Raw genomic sequence first — 25,846 nt, forward strand, 5'->3', positions numbered from 1 at the left:
TAGAATAAAAGGAGGGATTGTGTTTTGACAGGCAGACTCGGTGTTTCCCTGAATGTATTTTGGACGTACGGTGTCTAACTATGACTTGACGTACATATTAAAGTTCATTATGATCTCCCTACCTGTGCTTTGACCCTCTGGATTGGAGGTTTTACTCCTCGGTGATGTAGGATCCAGCTCCAGATGCGTAGGTGTAAATAAATCTCAGGATGTTCTGCTGCAGATCCTCCAGGATGTCGTCTCTCCGCTGCAAACCGTCCACGTCTTTCAGGTCGCAGGGAAACACAGATTCTGGGGGAATAATGAGTGCTGAGGCTCCTGGAGAAAAGATAAATATATATACTTAGATTAATAGTTTGTTTAGGCCCTCTATGGTGCTTAAAAATAATTGTTGCCAGGTCAGGAAAAACAATGCAGCAGAATAATGTGAGAAGCTGTTTTTACTGTATCTTTATACGGGTTAAAAATGTATAACGTTGGCATAAAATATCAGATGAAGGGGGGGTCAAACTCAATTTCATCGCGGGGCAACATCCGCATGGTTGCACTCAAAGGGCCAGTTGTAACTTTAAGACTATCTAAATATATATATGTATATATATGTAAGGTATTATATGACATGATGGCCTCTGCATTGGATTATTATGGGATAGGGTAATCACTTCATAATGTCTGAAAGCAGAAGGGCAAATAACTGCAAGTCTCTTCAGTGTGCATGTCACAAAATGAGATGCATTGTGGGACATGTAGTTTATGGGCAATGTGCTTCTGTAAAGTGGAATATAATAAACTTATATTCTTTCTCTGACGGGCCACATCAAATGACATATTGAGTTTGAAACCCCTGGTGCTTAATAATTGTTGCATGGTCACGGGAAAAAACGACAGTAGAGTAATGGGGAAAGCTTATATTATGCATATATTTATGAGGTGGTTAAAATTGATAAAGATAGCATAAAAGTCACAGTGAACTAGGGTAATTCTGAATTCATATACTTAGTGTTACTAAGGTGATAAGGAGTGCACACTTATACAATCTTGTGTAATGTGCCTTTTCTTAAATGGTAGGAAACTATTTCCACCGTTTAAAATGTTTATGATAACATGAAATAATACAGATAACTGATATGCAGGCAAGACTGAAGCAGAAAACACATTTTAAGCCTAAGTGGTTAAATTCACTATTTTACAGAAAACAAACAATATACAAAAATGAATTTAATAGCGATGTCAAGTATGAGCAAATTCAAATTTCAAACGTGTCGTGAAGAGACGCTTTTTGAGCCAGTTTCATATCTCTAAACGAGCTATAGCCCCCTATTGTGCACCTTGTCTGTACATGTGTGCATAACGGTTTGAATGTACTGTTTAATCAGAAAGGTACCGTGTTTGAGAGTGACTGAGTTCTCACAGAGCAGCACGGCCATCACAGCGTCTTCTTCCTCAACTCTCGCTCTGAGACTCAGCTTACAGTGAGCTTCAGACAGAGAGATCCTACAAAACACACGTATTTATAAGTGAATGATAGTTTTTATAATTAAGTAATGTGAAAGTGTATACAGCTGGGGAGAGTTGAAGCAATTAAAACAGGTGCAGATCATGTGACATTTTGAGACCATTTCACATTAATCTGTCACCACAGAGAAACACAAATAATCATGTGTAAGTGAATGATTGCCCTAGGAGGACTTATAATTGGTTAATCTGTGAAATTGTATAGCGTTAGGATTATTCAAGCAATTCAATCAGGAGCCGATCATAGAGAAAATAAACATGAAAACATAATGTATACATGAATGAGTAGTTTTATAATTAAATAATGTGAAAGTGTATAAAGTCAGGGAGAGTTGAAGCTGTTTAAATCAGGAGCATGTACATGTTTAGAGATTTAAAGCTTAATGTGACAGAGTTTCACATTACTCCGTCACCACAGAGAAACAGATTTGTAAACATTTGACCAGATGAAAAATAGTCATTAAAGAGCTCCACCTGGTGGATAGAGGTGGTATTACACTGGACTGTGACTTCACACCCTCTATGGGATGTTCTCTCTGTTATGTAACTCTTACAGTAGTTTGATGGAGGCCACAGAGATCTTGACTCCCTGACTCTGAGTACGGACTCTCCTGCTGGCCATGTAGTATCCATGGATGATCTTCTCTGCTCCAGGACTCATCTCCACTCTCAAACCCTGAGCGTGATTCAGCAGCTGGAGACAGGACATTCAAGAGTATTACAGAGTGTAATGTTACCCTTGAGTTAGGGGCATTTGGCTTCTTAAATGTACATTTCTAAATAGTATTGGCTGTATAAATGCAAAGGCATAGATCTTGACATGGGTATAACTTTCTAATTTTAGAAGTTGAACCTCTGCTACTATAATACCAACAACGTCCGTACAGCAGGGGCATACTGTGAACAAGACCGGCTTTAAAAAGGGTCCAAATCCAGCCTTTTAGTATGATGCATACCTCCTGGTAGTCCTGAGTGGTGAAGTCCCAGCAGGAGGGGTACAGGGGTTTCCCAGAATGCACTGCTTGCTGCAGGGTGTGCAGAGGCTGTTCCCCCCCGACATCTCGACACTGCAGAATCAGACCGAACGCGTCCGCCAGCTGAGAGGACACCGGACCCAAATCCTGCCAAAGAGAGAGCGGCTTCAGAGACACGTCATGAGACTCAGAAAGCCACCTGAATACAAAGTAGTCTTTGACAGTTATGAAGTCTATTTACACCCTTTCCCCGCCCTGTAAGAAACAGCTCTCATTATCCTCTGATCTGATGTCATTTTGTCAGGGAAGGGCACTTCCTGTTTTCTCTTTACTCTACAAACATGAGTTCAGTGAAGTGGGCCTCGCTCAGCAGCTTCTTCAACAACAGACAACGTTTGCTCAAATCTTCTGAGAATCAATACATTGTTTTCTTATATTGAATTGTTCTAAAGAAAGGAATCTACTCGAGAGAACACACATTTGAGTGTAGCTATGTTTGTGCAAAACATGTGTGGTTCCTAAGGGATCTAAACATGAGTGACTTTTGATTCATCCGTACAGGAACACGGCTGCAACCTGCAGTTTAGGAGGGCTTTCTTGGGACCTTTCACAAGAACACATTTAGGAGAACATTTAGGAGAGTGTTGTGAATGAGGCCCGATTAACTCACTTCTACCAAACAAGCTTAAGTTTCACTGACAAAACACTATTTATTTTCCCAAACTGGTGTTGAATGATCTAAACCTGAGTGACCTTTGAACCCACCACAGTTCCCAGCACAGCGTCGGCCCTCAGGCTCCGTTTGGAGGCGTCTGATTGGTCGGCGAGAGCCCAGAAGCTGCAGAGAACCGGGAAGGAGATCTGCTGATCGGCATCTTCTCCGTACTTCTTCCCCGGGATGAACAGCGACACCGAGCTGCTCTCCAGAACTGACACAACGTGAGAACATTACTACCTTATATCACACTGTCTGCTTTCTTTGATGTATTCTACTATTTCAACTATTAGACAGTTTATACATCTGAGAAACACACAATGAGTAGAAGCAGGAGAGCAGAAAGCAGAGCTCCTGTTAGTCATTCTGGTGCAGGGTAAAGAAATACAAGATCATTCAGTCATTGAATACTCACACGGATAAACCACATTCTATATACACGTATACACATCTACACACATCTACACATCTACACATACACGTATACACATCTACACATCTACACATACAGTATACACATATACACATCTACACACACATCTACACATCTACACATCTACACATACAGTATACACATATACACACATCTACACATCTACACATCTACACATACAGTATACACATATACACACGTACACACATACACACATACAGTATACACATCTACACATACAGTATACACACATCTACACATCTACACATCTACACATCTACACATACAGTATACACATATACACACATCTACACATCTACACATCTACACATACAGTATACACATATACACACGTACACACATACACACATACATCTACACATCTACACACACATCTACACACACATCTACACATCTACACATCTACACACACATCTACACATCTACACACATCTACACATCTACACACACATCTACACATCTACACATCTACACATACAGTATACACATATACACATCTACACACGTATACACATCTACACATCTACACATACAGTATACACATATACACACGTACACACATACAGTATACACATCTACACATATACACATGTACACATATACACACATGTACACATCTACACATATACACATGTACACATATACACACACAGTGGCGACTGGTCATTAGGGGCAGGTGGGGCACAGCCCCACCTAGTGTCAGCAGAAAGTATTACACATAATGATTACAAAAAATGGAAAGAGATGCAAAAAAAGAAATAAAAAAATATATAAAATATATTTTAAGATCATGTTTAATCGTCTGATTCGTCTGTGCATTGCTGTTTTAGTCTGTGTTCTTCTAATTAGTGTCTACAGTGCCGTTTTGAGCCATGTGGGACAAAACCTGATCATGCCCCTCCCTCTCACTGTCTAAGTGAACGGTGACTGTAAAAACTACACTGCGCATGCTCAGAGTATTTTTCAATGTAATGTGTGTGGCAAAAAAAAAAACACCATAGGGGCACAGAGCTGCCATCCCCACCATACGTCATCTCACATCATTCAGAGCTGATTGGCTGTAAGTACGTGTGCCGCGAAAAGTGTGGTGTGTGAAGAGCATGGATGTATAATAAGAGGAGACGAGAGCTGCAGTGACGCGTCCTAAAACCAGGAAGTAAGCTGCAAAAAAGCAATGAGGTTTCTCTATAGGATTTTAGAAAATAGCTTGAAATAAGATCTGTGGGAAACGTACCTGTTAGATAAATGCATGTTTTGTTCAGCCGGATAACATCCACATGTCTACCCTACTTTTATCATTTTCGAATCATAAATCTATCGATTAGATTTATGATAGACTTTTGAAACTACAAGATGATAAGGAGGACTTTTACAAAAAAGATATAGAAATGTTTGTCCAGAAGGATAGGCAAATGGACTTCATCTTCAAGTCAAGGTAAGACCGCCATTTTTTGAAAATGGGATCTTACTAAGAGAGAACAATTCAATATTTAAATGATAAAATTACATTTTTTGGGTATCCTTTTGTTGAACTGTCTGTTTAAAATTAATCGAAGCATCAGACAAAAAAAGCTTTTGAAAATAATATTATATTTTGGTTTAGGTCAAAATATAATATTTGTAAACCTGAAGAGTCAGAGCCAGTGCGTCAGCAGCCATGAACCTCACTGCACGTCACTGCAGAAGCTTATATATAGACATCTAAGTTTTTTGTGCCCCACCACTTTTGTACATATAAAAACGCCACTGTACACACATATACACATATACACATGTACACATCTACACATGTACACATGTACACATGTACACATATACACATGTACACATATACACACATATACACATGTACACATCTACACATATACACATATACACACATATACACATGTACACATCTACACATCTACACATATACACATGTACACATATACACACATACACACATGTACACATCTACACATATACACATATACACATGTACACATATACACACATATACACATGTACACATCTACACATATACACATGTACACATATACACATATACACACATGTACACATCTACACATATACACATATACACATGTACACATATACACATATACACATATACACACATGTACACATATACACACATACACACATCTACACATCTACACATATACACATGTACACATATACACACATACACACATGTACACATCTACACATATACACATGTACACATATACACACATATACACATATACACATGTACACATCTACACATATACACATGTACACATATACACATATACACATGTACACATATACACACATACACACATGTACACATCTACACATGTACACATGTACACATATACACACATCTACACATGTACACATGTACACATCTACACATGTACACATGTACACATGTACACATACACACATATACAGCCATTTCCAGGGTGAAAATAAAATAATAAAGTAAAACAAATACAATTTCAGATGTATAATGAATCTCTGTTCAAGATGCAAGGCTTTTATTGTCATGTGCTCAGCAGCTACAGTGGAGACATGAACATCTGAGGTCCCAGGCTCCTCCAACAGAGCAACACAATGACTCAGCAGCTACAGTGGAGACATGACCATCTGAGGTCCCATGCTCCTCCAACAGAGCAACACAATGACTCAGCAGCTACAGTGGAGACATGACCATCTGAGGTCCCAGGCTCCTCCAACAGAGCAACACAATGACTCAGCAGCTACAGTGGAGACATGACCATCTGAGGTCCCAGGCTCCTCCAACAGAGCAACACAATGACTCAGCAGCTACAGTGGAGACATGACCATCTGAGGTCCCAGGCTCCTCCAACAGAGCAACACAATGACTCAGCAGCTACAGTGGAGACATGAACATCTGAGGTCCCAGGCTCCTCCAACAGAGCAACACAATGACTCAGCAGCTACAGTGGAGACATGAACATCTGAGGTCCCATGCTCCTCCAACAGAGCAACACAATGACTCAGCAGCTACAGTGGAGACATGAACATCTGAGGTCCCAGGCTCCTCCAACAGAGCAACACAATGACTCAGCAGCTACAGTGGAGACATGAACATCTGAGGTCCCAGGCTCCTCCAACAGAGCAAACACAATGACTCAGCAGCTACAGTGGAGACATGACCATCTGAGGTCCCAGGCTCCTCCAACAGAGCAACACAATGACTCAGCAGCTACAGTGGAGACATGACCATCTGAGGTCCCATGCTCCTCCAACAGAGCAACACAATGACTCAGCAGCTACAGTGGAGACATGACCATCTGAGGTCCCAGGCTCCTCCAACAGAGCAACACAATGACTCAGCAGCTACAGTGGAGACATGACCATCTGAGGTCCCATGCTCCTCCAACAGAGCAACACAATGACTCAGCAGCTACAGTGGAGACATGACCATCTGAGGTCCCATGCTCCTCCAACAGAGCAACACAATGACTCAGCAGCTACAGTGGAGACATGAACATCTGAGGTCCCAGGCTCCTCCAACAGAGCAACACAATGACTCAGCAGCTACAGTGGAGACATGACCATCTGAGGTCCCAGGCTCCTCCAACAGAGCAACACAATGACTCAGCAGCTACAGTGGAGACATGAACATCTGAGGTCCCAGGCTCCTCCAACAGAGCAACACAATGACTCAGCAGCTACAGTGGAGACATGACCATCTGAGGTCCCAGGCTCCTCCAACAGAGCAACACAATGACTCAGCAGCTACAGTGGAGACATGAACATCTGAGGTCCCAGGCTCCTCCAACAGAGCAACACAATGACTCAGATAGTAATTGGAATATGATATATCAGATACTAGAGATGACCCGATCACGTGATCAGATCGGGTCATCTCTAGTAGACACATTATTTGTAAGTTGCAAACAGATGAATGTTATAATAATACGTGTGATTTATAGAGCACTTCTCCTGGTGCTCAAAGCGCTTTACAAGCAGGTAAAGAAGAAAATAAGAAGAAAAGTAAAAGTGCTAAGCTAGGTGGAAGAGGGGCGAGGGGTTAGAGCAGGGGTCTCACACTCAAATACACAGTAAGGAACTTATTGCACATATTAAACCTGGAACTAACAAAGCTTAAATGATTGCCTATAAAAACAACATTAAACATTAAATAATCAGTTGCAGTCAACAAAACTATTTCCCTCAGAGAGAACCCAAACACGCCCTGTTGTCTCAAGAGAGAAAGTGCAGAAGGAAACATGTGAACTCAGAGTGCTGCTCTGTGATGCTAGTTCAGACACTTGGCATCTCATCTTGGGTGCAAGGTCATCAATGTTTGGGCTCAGGCTCTGAGCTGAGGAGACCCTCAGTTTGGGCTCAGGCTCTGAGCTGAGGAGACCCTCAGTTTGGGCTCAGGCTCTGAGCTGAGGAGACCCTCAGTTTGGGCTCAGGCTCTGAGCTGAGGAGACCCTCAGTTTGGGCTCAGGCTCTGAGCTGAGGAGACCCTCAGGATGGGGTCAGGCTCTGAGCTGAGGAGACCCTCAGGATGGAGTGAAGGTGTGCGTGCAATATACCGGAGGGCCAGATCTAATAGGAATTAAGAATTACCCTGCGGGCCGAAATGAAATCCACCACGGGCCTGATTTGGCCCGCGGGCCTTGAGTTTGACTCATGTGCTTTAGAGGATGAAGGCAAGAGTGAAAAGGTGATTGTTGTTATGGATCATTATGTCATTCCAATTACTTTGACTCTGATTGCACTATTTCTATTCTATTGATTTGTTTTTCATTTGTATTACTTGCAGTATTGTATCTGTTGTATTGTGTTGCACAGGTCATTGATATCACCACATGCTGTACGAATGATAATGAAAGCCTTGAAACGTTGATGTTCTTTCAAAAGTCCAGGTGTTTAACAGTCTGTGTGAGGTGAACCTCTTTGCGTCTCTACCTGACTGAATGGCGTCCAGTTTGTCCTTCTTGTATCCTCCCAGATCTCCCAGCATGCAGACTCCCCCCGTGGCGAGCAGAGAGGAGCCGGCGTGGATGTTAGCGGAGCCGGAGCCGTGTCCGTCTCGAGAAAGAGAAGCAAACATCTCTCCTGACGCCTGATGTCTGACTCCACGACTCGCCAACTGCAAGCTGTACGTCATCAGTCTAACGAGGAGGAGTTAAGGCTCTGCTATTAGACTGTGTTTAGGCATATATTATATATTACATAAACATATATAATAGGTCTCAGATACATAAACATATATTATAGGTCTCAGATACATAAACATATATTATAGGTCTCAGATACATAAACATATATTATAGGTCTCAGATACATAAACATATATTATAGGTCTCAGATACATAAACATATATTATAGGTCTCAGATACATAAACATATATTATAGGTCTCAGATACATAAACATATATTATAGGTCTCAGATACATAAACATATATAATAGGTCTCAGATACATAAACATATATTATAGGTCTCAGATACATAAACATATATAATAGGTCTCAGATACATAAACATATATAATAGGTCTCAGATACATAAACATATATTATAGGTCTCAGATACATAAACATATATTATAGGTCTCAGATACATAAACATATATTATAGGTCTCAGATACATAAACATATATTATAGGTCTCAGATACATAAACATATATTATAGGTCTCAGATACATAAACATATATTATAGGTCTCAGATACATAAACATATATTATAGGTCTCAGATACATAAACATATATTATAGGTCTCAGATACATAAACATATATTATAGGTCTCAGATACATAAACATATATAAAAAACACGTCTATGAAGTGTTTTGCTCAAAATACTAAACAGATCACGCATTCTAGCCTCACACTAAAAGAGAGTAGATCTCATCAGGAGAACTCTCCCAGTAGAAACTCAGCTAAATGCTGCCGTGACTAAACTCCATATCATGTTCCAAACCACATGAAGGATTCTCTCTGAAACAGCATGGAGCTCAAACTCTTTCTCTCTCTCAGGTTTACCACAAGGTGACTTCCTTTTGATTTCCTGCTTCTTCACACATGCTCTCTCCAGTACAGGTTAGCTCTGAGTGTTAGCATGCTAATGTAAACACAGACCATATTACTTCCAGAACACGCCTCATTGTTTCTGACAGCAACGTTTCTGATTGGCCCGTGGGTGTAAAGCCCGCCCACATTTTAGTGATGTCGTCATGACGCAGCAAATCTGGATCAGCTCCGTTGTTCCCCCGTTTTTAGAGATGTGGGTACGGAGGAGAAGAGAGAGGGGTTTATTTCCTGACACTTTGAGAGTCTCCTGACACACCGGGGACACATGGGGACACACCGGGGACACACCGGGGACACACCGGGGACACACCGGGGACACACCAGGGACACACCGGGGACACACCAGGGACACATGGGGACACACCGGGGACACACCAGGACACATGGGGACACACCGGGGACACACCAGGACACATGGGGACACACCGGGGACACATGGGGACACACCGGGGACACATGGTGACACACCGGGGACACACCGGGGACACACCGGGGACACACCGGGGACACACCGGGGACACACCGGGGACACACCAGGGACACACCGGGGACACACCAGGGACACATGGGGACACACCAGGACACATGGGGACACACCGGGGACACATGGGGACACACCGGGGACACACCAGGACACATGGGGACACACCGGGGACACATGGGGACACACCGGGGACACATGGTGACACACCGGGGACACATGGGGACACACCGGGGACACATGGGGACACACCGGGGACACACCAGGGACACACCGGGGACACACCAGGGGACACATGGGGACACACCAGGACACATGGGGACACACCGGGACACCCAGGACACATGGGGACACACCGGGGACACACCGGGGGACACATGGTGACACACACCGGGGACACATGGTGACACACCGGGGACACACCGGGGGGACACCGGGGGGACACCGGACACACATGGGGACACACACCGGACACACCGGACACACACCGGGGGGACACCGGACACACATGGGGACACACACCGGACACACATGGGGACACACCGGGGACACATGGACACACATGGGGACACACCGGGGACACATGGACACACACCGGGGACACACCAGGACACATGGGGACACACCGGGGACACACCGGGGACACATGGTGACACACCGGGGACACATGGTGACACACCGGGGACACACCGGGGGGACACCGGGGGGACACCGGACACACATGGGGACACACACCGGACACACCGGACACACACCGGGGGGACACCGGACACACATGGGGACACACACCGGACACACATGGGGACACACCGGGGACACATGGACACACATGGGGACACACCGGGGACACATGGGACACACACCGGGGACACACCGGACACACACACACCGGACACCATGGGGACACACCGGGGACACATGGGGACACACCGGGGACACATACCGGGGACACATGGTGACACACCGGGGACACATGGACACACACCGGGGACACACCGGGGAAACACCGGGGACACATGGTGATGTAGAAAAGACAAAGTGCATTTTGCATGAGACCTTTAAACTGTGTGCACACCTCACCTGTCCAGTATGAGAGAGTCAGTGTGATAAGAGACCTTTAAACTCACCTGTCCAGTATGAGAGCGTCAGTGTGATAAGAGACCTTTAAACTCACCTGTCCAGTATGAGAGGTCAGTGTGATATAGCGACCTTAAACTCACCTGTCCGTTGAGAGAGTCAGTGTGATAAGAGACCTTTAAACTCACCTGTCCAGTATGAGGAGTCAGTGTGATAAGAGACCTTTAAACTCACTGTCCAGTATGAGAGAGTCAGTGTGATAAGAGACCTTTAAACTCACCTGTCCAGTATGGAGTAGTAGAGTCAGTGTGATAAGAGACCTTTAAACTCACCTGTCCAGTATGAGAGAGTCAGTGTGATAAGAGACCTTTAAACTCACCTGTCCAGTATGAGAGAGTCAGTGTGATAAGAGACCTTTAAACTCACCTGTCCAGTATGAGAGAGTCAGTGTGATAAGAGACCTTTAAACTCACCTGTCCAGTATGAGAGAGTCAGTGTGATAAGAGACCTTTAAACTCACCTGTCCAGTATGAGAGAGTCAGTGGTGACAGCGAGGAGATCCAGGTTGTGAAAGGTCTCTTTCTCATCCACTCTGTTCTGCACCAAGCTGAGCAACAAGGTCAGCTTTAAGGTGTTATAAAGACCCGGAGGAGCCACGTTCAGCGCGAAGCAGTGAGTCAACACGGCAGAAAACCTCCAGCGAGAAGAAGATGTGACATTCAGAAGCTGCTGGAAACTCACACTGACTTTATGTGGATCTGAGGAAGAGATAAGGGACAAGGGACATGTGTAAAGATGGTAAGGATGCAGTTTGCTGAGTTATGGTAGGTTTTGTACATCTGTACATCTCTCTCTCTCTCTCTCTCTCTCTCGTCTCACACTCAGGCTCCCAGGGCTTCACACTGTTTGCCTCCACACTCCAGGTGATGTTTGGCCACTGGTGCACATGTGCAGGGATCCCCAAAACCCTGTAGACTCGACCGATTCTCATTGAGTTACACAGCTCATCTGCAGGAAGGAAGCAAAGAGAAACACTCTTTACTTTAACTTGAGTAAAGAAGTTTAGTCAGTACTTCTACTTTCACCAGAGTATTTTAAACACGAGTATCTGTACTTCTACTTGAGTAAAGGATGTGTGTACTTTTGCCTCTCTGGTGATTTCTGAAGGAACATGCATGCCACCTACGACCCGGAGCCAAGAGAAACACGGAGCTCTGCGTTCAGAACAAAGATGTCTCTGTGTTCTTCACTTATTACCATATATGTTTAGTAACGAGAGCTCGCTGTATTGAGTTCCTCTGCAGGACTGCGTCAACACAATATGTTAATCCTGCTGCTGAGATTTGCTAAAGTCCCAGAGGTGCTGGTCTGACAATGTTATTAGAGGGGACAGAAACACTTAATACCCTGCATGAGCCTCACTGAGCACAGAAATCTATTTATTTGAACTCTCCCCCACTAAGTGAGCCTCATTTAGGAAGCCGGGAGAATGAATGACAAAGCTGGAGACATCTGACTGTGTGTAAACAGAAGTTATTACAACCACATTACTCAGGAGTCGCTGTAATGGAGGAGAATGTGATTTTACAAACACGTAATACCCCTTCAATGTTGAGTATATTAATCTAGAGTACAGTATCTCCTTTCAAATGAACCATTTCATACAGTTCATTTATTCAATGCTGTGCAAACAAACTTGTTCATGCACATCGATCGCCGTATGCCCTTATGGATGCAGCCACAACTCTAAAAGACTACAGACATCACTTGTAGTTGTACCGTGTGTGGGATGATGCTTTTGTGCATTTTATTTGCATTTCATTAGTTTTGAGAAGCAATATTATTGCTAGAACTCAAATCTTTAAGGCAGCATTCATTTATTTTAGTATAAAGTACATTTTAAAGTAATCTGACCCCGGCTATTATACATGTTTCTTAACATACCACTTGATACTAAAGATACTATACCCTCTCTCAGATGGAAATAGGCAATTAGCTTTATTTCCTCTAACATCAAATGTGGCTACAACAATCTGTCAGTTTATGTGCTGGGGGACATGGGGGACACATTTTGAATGATAGATGGATGAATTATGATGTAGACGTACCTCTGAGGAACAGGGTGACGGACTGGTACCTGAGCGAGCTCTGCTGATGAGCGCTCAGAAGATCCAGAGCTCTGACGTGGATCATCTCCACCAGCTGTTTGTCTGAAAAACACACATTTACAAACATTCATAATCAGTTTTCTTTTAACCTCCTGTGCTTATATACAGAGATGGCAAAAGTACACACATTCTTTACTCGAGTAAAAGTACAGATACTCGTGTTTAAAAATACTCTGGTGAAAGTAGAAGTACTGACTAAACTTCTTCACTCAAGTCAAAGTAAAGAGGCTTTGAAATGTTGAAAAACTAGCAGCTGCTTTAAAGAGTACCTGACCTCCCTTTATATTAATAGAACAATAAAGTCATTGTTAGCTAATGAATGTTTCCATGCTGAACAACGGCAACATGACAACGTTTTCATTGGTCCCTCTTCTTTAGAGAAGACCAGGAAATGATGGATACACGGATCGTGTTCAAATCAATAGGCACGCAATGACTCTAAAGAATAATGATCACGCCACCAAACACACATTCAAACTAAAGGAACCAGCCTGTTGGGAATGAGAGAAGTAGAAAGTACAGGTATTTGGGTTCAACATGTAAGAAGTAGAAGTACAGGTATTTGTAGTTCAACATGTGAAGAATTTTGTTTTCAACATTTAAGAAGTAGAAAGTACAGGTATTTGGGTTTCACATGTAAGAAGTAGAAAGTACAGGTATTTGTGTTCAACATGTAAGAAGTAGAAAGTAAGGTATTTGTGTTCAACATGTAAGAAGTAGAAAGTACAGGTATTGTGTTCAACATGTAAGAAGTAGAAAGTACAGGTATTTGGGTTCACATGTGAGAAGTAGAAAGTACAGGTATTGGTGTTTTCAACATGTAAGAAGTAGAAAGTACAGGTATTTGTGTTCAAAATGTAAGAAGTAGAAAGTACAGGTATTTGGGTTCAACATGTAGGAAGTAGAAAGTACAGGTATTTGTGTTCAACATGTAAGAAGTAGAAAGTACAGGTATTGTGTTCAACATGTAAGAAGTAGAAAGTACAGTATTTGTGTTCAACATGTAAGAAGTAGAAAGTACAGGTATTTGGGTTCAACATGTAAGAAGTAGAAAGTACAGGTATTTGGTTCAACCATGTAAGAAGTAGAAAGTACAGGTATTTGTGTTCAACATGTAAGAAGTAAGAAAGTACAGGTATTTGGGTTCAACATGTAAGAAGTAGGAAAGTACAGGTATTTGGGTTCAACATGTAAGAAGTAGAAAGTACAGGTATTTGTGTTCAACATGTAAGAAGTAGAAAGTACAGGTATTTGGGTTCAACATGTAAGAAGTAGAAAGTACAGGTATTTGGGTTCACAGGTAAGAAGTAGAAAGTACAGGTATTTGGGTTCAACATGTAAGAAGTAGAAAGTACAGGTATTTGGGTTCAACATGTAAGAAGTAGAAAGTACAGGTATTTGGGTTCAACATGTGAGAAGTAGAAAGTACAGGTATTTGGGTTCAACATGTAAGAAGTAGAAAGTACAGGTATTTGGGTTCAACATGTAAGAAGTAGAAAGTACAGGTATTGTGTTCAACATGTAAGAAGTAGAAAGTACAGGTATTTGTGTTCAACATGTAAGAAGTAGAAAGTACAGGTATTTGGTGTTCAACATGTAAGAAGTAGAAAGTACAGGTATTTGTGTTCACATGTAAGAAGTAGAAAGTACAGGTATTTGTGTTCAACATGTAAGAAGTAGAAGTACAGGTATTGGGTTGCAACATGTAAGAAGTAAGAAAGTACAGGTATTTGTGTTCAACATGTAAAGAAGTTAGAAAGTACAGGTATTTGGGTTCAACATGTAAGAGTAGAAAGTACAGGTATTTGTGTTCAACATGTAAGAAGTAGAAAGTACAGGTATTTGTGTTCAACATGTAAGAAAGTAGAAAGTACAGGTATTTGGTTCAACATGTAAGAAGTAGAAAGTACAGGTATTTGTGTTACACACATGTAAGAAGTAGAAAGTACAGGTATTTGGTTCAACATGTAAGAAGTAGAAAGTACAGGTATTTGTGTTCAACATGTAAGAAGTAGAAAGTACAGGTATTTGTGTTCAACATGTAAGAAGTAGAAAGGTACAGGTATTTGTGTTCAACATGTAAGAAGTAGAAAGTACAGGTATTTGTGTTCAACATGTAAGAAGTAGAAAGTACAGGTATTTGTGTTCAACATGTAAGAAGTAGAAAGTACAGGTATTTGTGTTCAACATGTAAGAAGTAGAAAGTACAGGTATTTGGGTTCAACATGTAAGAAGTAGAAAGTACAGGTATTTGGTTCAACATGTAAGAAGTAGAAAGTACAGGTATTTGGTGTTCAAACATGTAAAGAACGTAGAAAGTACAGGTATTTGGGTTCAACTTGTAAGAAGTAGAAAGTACAGGTATTTGTGTTCAAACATGGTAAGAAGTAGGAAAGGTACAGGTTATTTGTGTTCAACAAGTAAGAAGTCGAAAGATACAGGTATTTGTTGGTTTCATACATTAAGAAGTAGAAAGTCCAGGTATTTGTGAGTTCAACATGTAAGAAGTAGGAAAGTACTAGGTATTTGAGTTCAACATGTAAGAAGTAGAAAGCTACGGTATTGTGTTCAACATGTAAGACGTAGAAGTACAGGCTATTTTGTGTTTCAACATGTAGAAGTAGAAGAACGTACAGGTATTTTGTGTTCAACATGTAAGAAGTAAGACATATTACAGGTATTTGAGTTCAACATGTAAGGAAGTAGAACAGTACAGGTATTTGTGCTTGTTCAACATGGTATGTCAAGAAGTCTGAAAGTACAGGTATTTGTGTTCAACATTTCAGAAGTAGGAAACGTACAGGTAATTTGTGTTCAACCATGTAAGAAGTAAGTACAGGTATTGGGTTCAACATGTAAGAAGTAGAAAGTACAGGTATTTTGGTTCAACATGTAAAGAAGTAGAAAGTACAGGTATTTGGGTTCAACATGAAGAAAGTAGAAAGTACAGGTAGTTGGGTTCAACATGTAAGAAGTAGAAAGTACAGTATTTGTGTTCAACATGTGAGAAAGTAGAAAGTACAGGTATTTGGGTTCAACATGTAAGATAGAAGTAAAGGTATTTGGGTTCAAACAGTAAGAAGTAGAAGTAACAGGTATTTGGTGTCAACAGTAAGAAGTAGAAAGTACAGGGTATTTGGGTTCAACATGTAAGAAGTAGAAAGTACAGGTATTTGGGGTTCAACATGTAAGAAGTAGAAAGTACAGGTATGGTGTTCAACATGTAAGAAGTAGAAAGTACAGGTATTTGTGTTCAAACATGTAAGAAGTAGAAAGTACAGGTATTTGTGTTCAACATGTAAGAAGTAGAAAGTACAGGTATTTGGGTTCAACATGTAGAAGTAGAAGTACAGGTATTTGGGTTCAACATGTAGAAGTAGAAAGTGACAGGTATTTGGGTTCAACATGTGAGAAGTAGAAAGTACAGGTATTTTGGGTTCAACATGTAAGAAGTAGAAAGTAAGGTATTTGTGTTCAACATGTAAGAAGTAGAAGTACAGGATTTGTGTTCAACATGTAAGAAGTAGAAAGTACAGGTATTTGGGTTCAACATGTAAGAAGTAGAAAGTACAGGTATTTGGGTTCAACATGTAAGAAGTAGAAAGTACAGGTATTGGGTTCAACATGTAAGAAGTAGAAAGTTACAGGTATTTGTGTTCAACATGTAAGAAGTAGAAAGTACAAGGTATTTAGTGTTCATACATGTAAGAAGTAGAAAGTACAGGTATTTGTGTTCAACATGTAAGAAGTAGAAAGTTACAGGTATTTGGGTTCAACATGTAAGAAGTAGAAAGTACAGGTATTTGTGTTCACATGTAAGAAGTAGAAAGTACAGGTATTTGTGTTCAACATGTAAGAAGTAGAAAGTACAGGTATTTGGGTTTCAACATGTAAGAAGTAGAAAGTACAGGTATTTGGGTTCAACATGTAAGAAGTAGAAAGTACAGGTATTTGTGTTCAACATGTAAGAAGTAGAAAGTACAGGTATTGGTGTTCAACATGTAAGAAGTAGAAAGTACAGGTATTTGGGTTTCAACATGTAAGAAGTAGAAAGTACAGGTATTTGTGTTCAACATGTAAGAAGTAGAAAGTACAGGTATTTGGGTTCAACATGTAAGAAGTAGAAAGTACAGGTATTTGTGTTCAAACATGTAAGAAGTAGAAAGTACAGGTATTTGGGTTCAACATGTAAGAAGTAGAAAGTACAGGTATTTGGTGTTCAACATGTAAGAAGTAGAAAGTACAGGTATTTGTGTTCAACAGTAAGAAGTAGAAAGTACAGTATTGGTTCAAATGTAAGAAGTAGAAAGTACAGGTATTTGTGTTCAACATGTAAGAAGTAGAAAAGTACAGGTATTTGTGTTCAACATGTAAGAAGTAGAAAGTACAGGTATTTGAGTTCAAAATGTAAGAAGTAGAAGTACAGGTATTTGAGTTCAACATGTAGAGAAGTAGAAAGTACAGGTATTTGTGTTCAAATGTAAGAAGTAGAAAGTACTAGGTATTTGGTTCAACATGTAAGAAGTAGAAAGTACAGGTATTTGGGTTCAACATGTAAGAAGTAGAAGTATACAGGTATTTGTGTTCAACATGTAAGAAGTAGAAAGTACAGGTATTTGTGTTCAACATGTAAGAAGTAGAAAGTACAGGTATTTGTGTTCAACATGTGAGAAGTAGAAAGTACAGGTATTTGTGTTCAACATGTAAGAAGTAGAAAGTACAGGTATTTGGGTTCAACATGTAAGAAGTAGAAAGTACAGGTATTTGGGTTCAACATGTAAGAAGTAGAAAGTACAGGTATTTGGGTTCAACATGTAAGAAGTAGAAAGTACAGGTATTTGAGTTCAACATGTAAGAAGTAGAAAGTACAGGTATTTGTGAGTTCAACATGTAGAGTAGAAAGTACAGGTATTTGGGTTCAACATGTGAGAAGTAGAAAGTACAGGTATTTGTGTTCAACATGTAAGAAGTAGAAAGTACAGGTATTTGGGTTCAACATGTAAGAAGTAGAAAGTACAGGTATTTGTGTTCAACATGTAAGAAGTCGAAAGTACAGGTTATTTGAGTTCAAAATGTAAGAAGTAGAAAGTACAGGTATTTGGGTTCAAAAGTAAGAAGTAGAAAGTACAGGTATTTGGGTTCAACATGTAAGAAGTAGAAAGTACAGGTATTAGTGTTCAACATGTAAGAAGTAGAAAGTACAGGTATTTGTGTTCAACATGTAAGAAGTAGAAAGTACAGGTATTTGGGTTCAAAATGTGAGAAGTAGAAAGTACAGGTATTTGGGTTCAAAATGTGAGAAGTAGAAAGTACAGGTATTTGGGTTCAACATGTAAGAAGTAGAAAGTACAGGTATTTGTGTTCAACATGTAAGAAGTAGAAAGTACAGGTATTTGGGTTCAAAATGTGAGAAGTAGAAAGTACAGGTATTTGGGTTCAACATGTAAGAAGTAGAAAGTACAGGTATTTGTGTTCAACATGTAAGAAGTAGAAAGTACAGGTATTTGTGTTCAACATGTAAGAAGTAGAAAGTACAGGTATTTGGGTTCAACATGTAAGAAGTAGAAAGTACAGGTATTTGTGTTCAACATGTAAGAAGTAGAAAGTACAGGTATTTGTGTTCAACATGTAAGAAGTAGAAAGTACACGGTATTTGAGTTCAACATGTAAGAAGTAGAAAGTACAGGTATTTGTGTTCAACATGTAAGAAGTAGAAAGTACAGGTATTTGTGTTCAACATGTAAGAAGTAGAAAGTACAGGTATTTGTGTTCAACATGTAAGAAGTAGAAAGTACAGGTATTTGTGTTCAACATGTAAGAAGTAGAAAGTACAGGTATTTGAGTTCAAAATGTAAGAAGTAGAAAGTACAGGTATTTGAGTTCAAAATGTAAGAAGTAGAAAGTACAGGTATTTGTGTTCAACATGTAAGAAGTAGAAAGTACAGGTATTTGTGTTCAACATGTAAGAAGTAGAAAGTACAGGTATTTGGGTTCAACATGTAAGAAGTAGAAAGTACAGGTATTTGTGTTCAACATGTAAGAAGTAGAAAGTACAGGTATTTGTGTTCAACATGTAAGAAGTAGAAAGTACAGGTATTTGTGTTCAACATGTAAGAAGTAGAAAGTACAGGTATTTGTGTTCAACATGTAAGAAGTAGAAAGTACAGGTATTTGGGTTCAACATGTAAGAAGTAGAAAGTACAGGTATTTGGGTTCAACATGTAAGAAGTAGAAAGTACAGGTATTTGGGTTCAACATGTAAGAAGTAGAAAGTACAGGTATTTGTGTTCACATGTAAGAAGTAGAAAGTACAGGTATTTGTGTTCAACATGTAAGAAGTAGAAAGTACAGGTATTTGTGTTCAACATGTAAGAAGTAGAAAGTACAGGTATTTGGGTTAGAAATGTAAGAAGTCAAAGTAAAAAGTCAGAAAAATAAGTAGTGGAGTAAAGTACTGATACCAGAGACATGTACTTAAGTACAGTAACAAAGTATTTGTACTCCACTACTTCCCACCTCCTCTGATTATATTTCTCCACCAGATCTCACCTCCCAGCACTCTGAACTTCACGTCTTCTTTCAGAGCCGAGCCACAGATCCTGCAGATGAAGTCGTTTCTCACCGTGGCCGATTCTGTGGCTCCGGGTGCATGAACTCGGATGTGGTGAAACCCTAAAGTCCAGGAAACAAACTCTCATTGTCTATAAATGCTACTTGTCTGAGCTTAAAAAAAACACAACATCTTGCCATATTTGACCTGCCAAAGGGGGATTTCCAGATTGCAAATGTTATGTTTTATGTTGTCTTGTGTCTATGAATGCGAATTGTCTGAGCTTGAATTTAAAGATTGCAACCTTTATGATATTGTTAGCATGCCGGCTAATACCTGCAGAGCAAGGGCACTCCTCATCGCTGCAGAGGAACCGAGCGCCCTGGGTGTATTTGGTGACTCTCGTTATGGCGATGACTAAACCCTCCATGGAGACCGGCCTCATGGCCCCGTTCCCCCGAGGAAAACTACAAAGATCCAACGAGTACTCGGGGAACGGAGGAAGGTGAGTCAACTTCAGGATCACATTCACCTGGGGAGCAATTAGAAAACACCTTGTTACAGGACTGATGCTGTGGGAGGGAAATGTCCTGTCAAATGATCATATAATCATTTAAAACATATAGTCTTATACTCTGATTGCCTTTTACACTGTTCAATTGTATGTTTAGTCTTGTATGTGTTTAACAGAGACATGTGTTAAGGGTTTACATTTCAGGAGGCAAAGGAAGTCAAAGGTGGATTCACAAATGGTTAAAGACAAGGGGGTTGAATGGCTTGATGATGGGATGGAGGAGCAGCTGTTTCCTCTCATGAATACACAGAGAGACCGTCAGCTGAACCTCTCTCTCCTCTGAGGATGAAGCTGCTCTGTTCCTGCATTGAGATCCATTTCATGTGTATTGACTTTCTTTATTACTTTATTAAATATAACAAAGACAAACTTTGTCCATAAATCATTTATCAGTTTATTTTAAGAATTTCCTCCACAGGAAACAGCTTCAGCTTTTATTCCTACCTGACTCTCTGTGTGGATCTTATCGAGAAGTGAAAGAGTCTTTATGGCCAGGAAGCAAACCTGAGAGAGGAAGTAGGAAAAGTGAGTTAACCTCACAGGAGAAGAAGTGTGTGTAACAAACACCGGGCCTGTTTCTATTGTATGACACGCTATCAAAAAAGTACTTGCTGAGATCAAAATTGCAGTGAATAATAATGTAGTTTAATTAAAAATTAGATGATCAACTTATTTTACATAGACATTGTAACAATAATCAAAGCAATCCTAAAGCTTGCAGTCAAAAAAAATACAACGACCCTGACACACACACACACACACACACACACACACACACACACACACACACACACACACACACACACACACACACACACACACACACACACACACACACACACACACACACACACACACACCTCACCATATCCATGTGACCCAAACCAACCAACCCATTGCGATCAAACAAATATCTTATAATACAAACCATTACCCAAATATAAACTAGCACAAAACGAATTTGTATTCAAACAAAATGCATTTCTTTGTACGTTTCATGGCTCCTACAATGTGTTTTAACTCTTAGTTAACTCTCAGTTTTTCCACTTACAGACTGAAACAGTGCAGTTGCTGTGAGAGGATCCTGCAGAACACAGTGTCCCAGCTCAGGATCCACCTCGATCACATCTGAGGGATTCACGCTGACGCAGAACCTGTAAACCGCCTCCATCAGCTGGGGCTCTGCAGAGGAGAGGGACATCTGAGCTACATCTGATCTGTGAAGTAACTCAGTACATTTACTGTACTGTACTTGAACCTCACATGAGTATTTCCATTTAATTCCACTTTATACTTCTACTCCACTACTTTTAAAAGGGAAATCAAGTAATTGTATTCACTAAATGCATTTAAAAGCGTTATGTACAGTACAAGCATCTCTGACAATTAAACTAGTGGATAAACTCTTTCAGTCACAAAAGAGTCAAATTATTTAAATATTTTACAAAAAGTAAATCAGTAGTTTGTCTTTCTAACAGTAAAATGCTCGTTAATGCAAAAATATTACCTAGAAATGTCACATATATAACCATATTTACACATAAAGGCCATGATTACTTTTACTTTTGATACTTTAAGTACTACATTTAGCTGATTTGTACTTCCACCACTGCTTATTTACCAGTGCCAGAGACACATATCCATTATATGTAAAGTTAACGGACTAAAAAGTATTCTGAATCCGAATATGTAATGTAGTTTAACCAGTGTGTTTAGCTTTCAATGCTACTAACGTTAGCTTGACGTAAGCAAACTAAGCTAACAGTTAGCATTATTATTATTATATGTTCTCCTCACCATTAAAAGGTCTGCAGTCTTCTCCCAGTCTCTGAAGTCCTCCACTTCTGTCTAAATACACCAGAATCGACTCTTTTAATGACAAAATGTCACTCATTGTGTGTTAATTATAAATACATATATATATTCTTAAAATCTTTAAATGACAGCTCGCATTCGCGGGCTAACTTCACGGTACCATGGCAACAACTCGAAGGACCCGGATGTAGTGCGATTAAATGTACGATTAAATACAAATATAAAATAATATAATACATACTTAATAAATATATTGAAATGAAAAAAATTATACAATTATTTAATCTAAAATGGTTTAATCTCAAATTACTACACATACTATATTATTAGTAATAAATACAAAGAACGTTTTTTAACTGCCACCTTTTGTTGACAGAAACAGTGACACTGGTGTGCGCGCGCTCCAACTGCTAAAGGACCCGGATGTTATGCGATTACATGTACGATTAAAGGTAGGGTAGGTACATTTGAGAAACAAGCTCGAGATCGCTAGAATTTGAAAATACACAGCCGGAAAAAATCTGCCAATTCCTTACAGAGCCCCTCCTCCAACACACACGAACGCGCACATGACCAATGAGGGCACGAGATAAGTTTGTGCACAGATGGAAGGCTGACAGGCAGGTAGGCCATCCAGTTATTTTAGCCGGGCCGGCTCAGATGATTGGTCGTGCTTTTTACAGTACTACAGCTTCCACAGATGACATTTATTTATGGATTTTTTGTCAAAGCACTTCAGATATTCATTGCTATCGGGATGTTAAGAGCATTCCATGGAATATAACAAGTGTATCTCGAGCCGGTTTCTCAAACTTACCTACCCCACCTTTAAATACAAATATAAAATAATATAAAACACATTTAATAAATATATTGAAATAAGACAACACATATTAAATGATTTAATGTAATTGTGCTCAATTTTAAGATAATACACAGAATACATTATTAGTAGTAAATACAAAGACCTGTTTTTGTAAAACGGCCACCTTTTACACTGGTGACCACTCCAACTGCCAAAGGACCCGGATGTAATATGATTTAATGTATGATTAAGTACGAATATAAAATAATATAAAACATATTTAATAGTTATATTGAAATAAGAAAATATATAAAATGATTGAAAGTAAAATACCTTAATTCCAAGTCACTACACAACATACATTATTAGTAATAAATACAAAAACACGCTTTTCTTATATATTTTTTATTAATGTGCAGGAATATAGGCCTACTTAGCAAAGCATTGTGGATTTCTAATTTCTGCAATCATGAATAAATGCATTAAGGCAAAGAATAGAATACACAAACAACCCAATATAAAAACTAAATATTTAAAGACAAACAGAAGTAGAAATGTTTCTACAAATGTGACCTATAAACCAAAAATGCATTATTCAGCGGTCTCAAGTAATCCCTATTTCCAGCGTAGTTAAAATGAATAAGACACATGAGTGTATTTCTTTTTTACAGTAATTACATGGACCAACACATTTCCATGTCAAATGGTGTGATTTAAAGTCCAGTTAGTTGTTCAAGTGTTCATTTAAGGGACAATTTAAGGCTTTATAAAGTTTTAGAAACCACCAGGAATATAACAGTAATAGAGGATGTCCTTTTAAAAATATCATCTGTTATATTATATAAATACAAATTTATAAAAAAGCACATCTGGCACATTTTGTTTTCCAACCCCACATGTTTAAGTGCTGTTTATTTCCAGCTGCTTTGGCGTCAGAGGACAGGTTATTGATCCGTGGTTTAAACTCTTCTTCCCTTTAGTCAAAAGGAGTTATTGTGACGGTTAAGGCGAACGAAACAAAGATCGTTTTAGAGGAAAGAGTCATCGGACGCCGGTGCGTAAGAGAAACCAACAAAGGCGTCGTCCGCCTCCATCACGCTGGCGTTTACAATGGAAAGATCCTGAGACCAGCAGATGGAGTTTGGCACCGATTCGTCCGTAAATTCGGGGTCAAAGTTTGAGATATCGCAGCAGGAACTCTGTGGAAACATCAGGGAGAGAGAGGGGGTGAGTACAGACTATAGATGAGAGTAACACCGACGTCACTTCCGGGCGAAAATTACGGCCCCCCACTTTTGGGGGAAAACAAAGCTGTCATTTGAATTAAATTATTGGAAATCAACGAGCGGGCTCGATATATGGTTAAATTAAAATCAGTCGGAGACGCTGTAATTTTCGCCGGCTGTTACTCTCATGAGCGAGGCGGAAAATAATTGTTTTATCACGCCAACAAGCTGCTGTGTCGTTTATTGCACCTCAAACATTAAAACAAATCCAGAGTTACGTTTGTCTGTACTTCCTCTAAGAAAAAAGGACAGTAATAGAAGAGCTCTGTGGCTTCAGGCTCGATCGCCATTCAAATGACAGCTCTGTTTCCCCCAAAAGTGGGCGGGGCCGTAAAGTGACGTAGATGTTACTCTCATGTATGACATCGATCGCCTACTGCTATATTTAACCAGCCCGATCGTCGATTTCCAATGATTTAATGTAATTGTTTGCCTGTCTGGCCATCGTAATCGGGCTCTTTGAAGATCCACAAATCCACGGTTTTCTTACATTTCTGATCGGATTGGCAAAAACTTCAGAATTTGTATTGACCGCCATTCAAATGGCAGCTTTGTTTTCCCCCAAAAGTGGGCGGAGCCGTACTTTTTGCCCGGAAGTGACGCATGTGTTACTCTCATGTATATGGGTGATGAATTCATTAAAAAGGGACTTAATTTGATGACAAAAAAGCTAATTAATGATGTTACAAAGTGCTTTAAAATGAGATAAAACAATTAGGAGGCAATTCAGGGTTCCCACAACAAGGCAAGTTACATTCAATACTTTCTTTACATTATTTAAAGATGATGAATTCATTAAAAAAGGGACTTAATTTCACGACCAAAAAGCAAATTAATGATGGTACAAATTGATTTATAATGAGGTAAAAACAATTAGGAGGCAATTCAGGGTTCCCACAACAAGGCAAGTTACATTTAAAGGAGAGGTGTCATGGTCATTTCCACTGATCATAATTCCATTGGTGAGGTCTACTAGAATAGATTTATATTGTGCATTTTTCTAAACTCACATTGGTTTCTCATACAGCATCTCTCCAAACTCACATTGGTTTCTCAAACAGCATCTCTCCAAACTCACATTGGTTTCTCATCCAGCATCTCTCCAAACTCACATTGGTTTCTCATACAGCATCTCTCCAAACTCACATTGGTTTCTCAAACAGCATCTCTCCAAACTCACATTGGTTTCTCATACAGCATCTCTCCAAACTCACATTGGTTTCTCATACAGCATCTCTCCAAACTCACATTGGTTTCTCATACAGCATCTCTCCAAACTCACATTGGTTTCTCAAACAGCATCTCTCCAAACTCACATTGGTTTCTCATACAGCATCTCTCCAACCCCACATTGGTTTCT

General features: G+C 39.9%; 2 protein-coding genes across 2 annotated transcripts in view; both read right to left on the bottom strand.

Annotated features, from left to right (window-relative positions):
• mcmdc2 (minichromosome maintenance domain containing 2) overlaps positions 1-22,474 on the bottom strand; it is a 46,990-nt gene extending 24,516 nt beyond the window's left edge. The window contains exons 1-14 of the mRNA XM_034112884.1: positions 22,378-22,474; positions 21,632-21,762; positions 21,025-21,084; positions 20,343-20,538; positions 20,006-20,128; positions 13,397-13,498; positions 12,168-12,296; positions 11,809-12,046; positions 8,600-8,805; positions 3,255-3,418; positions 2,472-2,636; positions 2,070-2,209; positions 1,385-1,494; positions 123-318 (exon numbers count right to left, since the gene is read on the bottom strand). Of these exons, the coding sequence (XP_033968775.1) occupies positions 152-318; positions 1,385-1,494; positions 2,070-2,209; positions 2,472-2,636; positions 3,255-3,418; positions 8,600-8,805; positions 11,809-12,046; positions 12,168-12,296; positions 13,397-13,498; positions 20,006-20,128; positions 20,343-20,538; positions 21,025-21,084; positions 21,632-21,762; positions 22,378-22,474 (2,028 nt within the window). The 3' untranslated portion in view covers positions 123-151. The remainder of the gene's footprint in view (positions 1-122; positions 319-1,384; positions 1,495-2,069; positions 2,210-2,471; positions 2,637-3,254; positions 3,419-8,599; positions 8,806-11,808; positions 12,047-12,167; positions 12,297-13,396; positions 13,499-20,005; positions 20,129-20,342; positions 20,539-21,024; positions 21,085-21,631; positions 21,763-22,377) is intronic.
• A 1,120-nt stretch (positions 22,475-23,594) lies between these two features.
• Positions 23,595-25,846, bottom strand: part of sgk3 (serum/glucocorticoid regulated kinase family member 3) — a 33,132-nt gene continuing 30,880 nt past the window's right edge. Inside the window, exon 17 of the mRNA XM_034112882.1 lies at positions 23,595-24,399. Coding sequence (XP_033968773.1) covers positions 24,229-24,399 — 171 coding nt within the window. The 3' untranslated portion in view covers positions 23,595-24,228. The remainder of the gene's footprint in view (positions 24,400-25,846) is intronic.

The sequence above is a fragment of the Trematomus bernacchii genome, unplaced genomic scaffold (genome assembly GCF_902827165.1).
Source record: "Trematomus bernacchii unplaced genomic scaffold, fTreBer1.1, whole genome shotgun sequence".
In the NCBI taxonomy this organism is placed as follows: domain Eukaryota; kingdom Metazoa; phylum Chordata; class Actinopteri; order Perciformes; family Nototheniidae; genus Trematomus; species Trematomus bernacchii.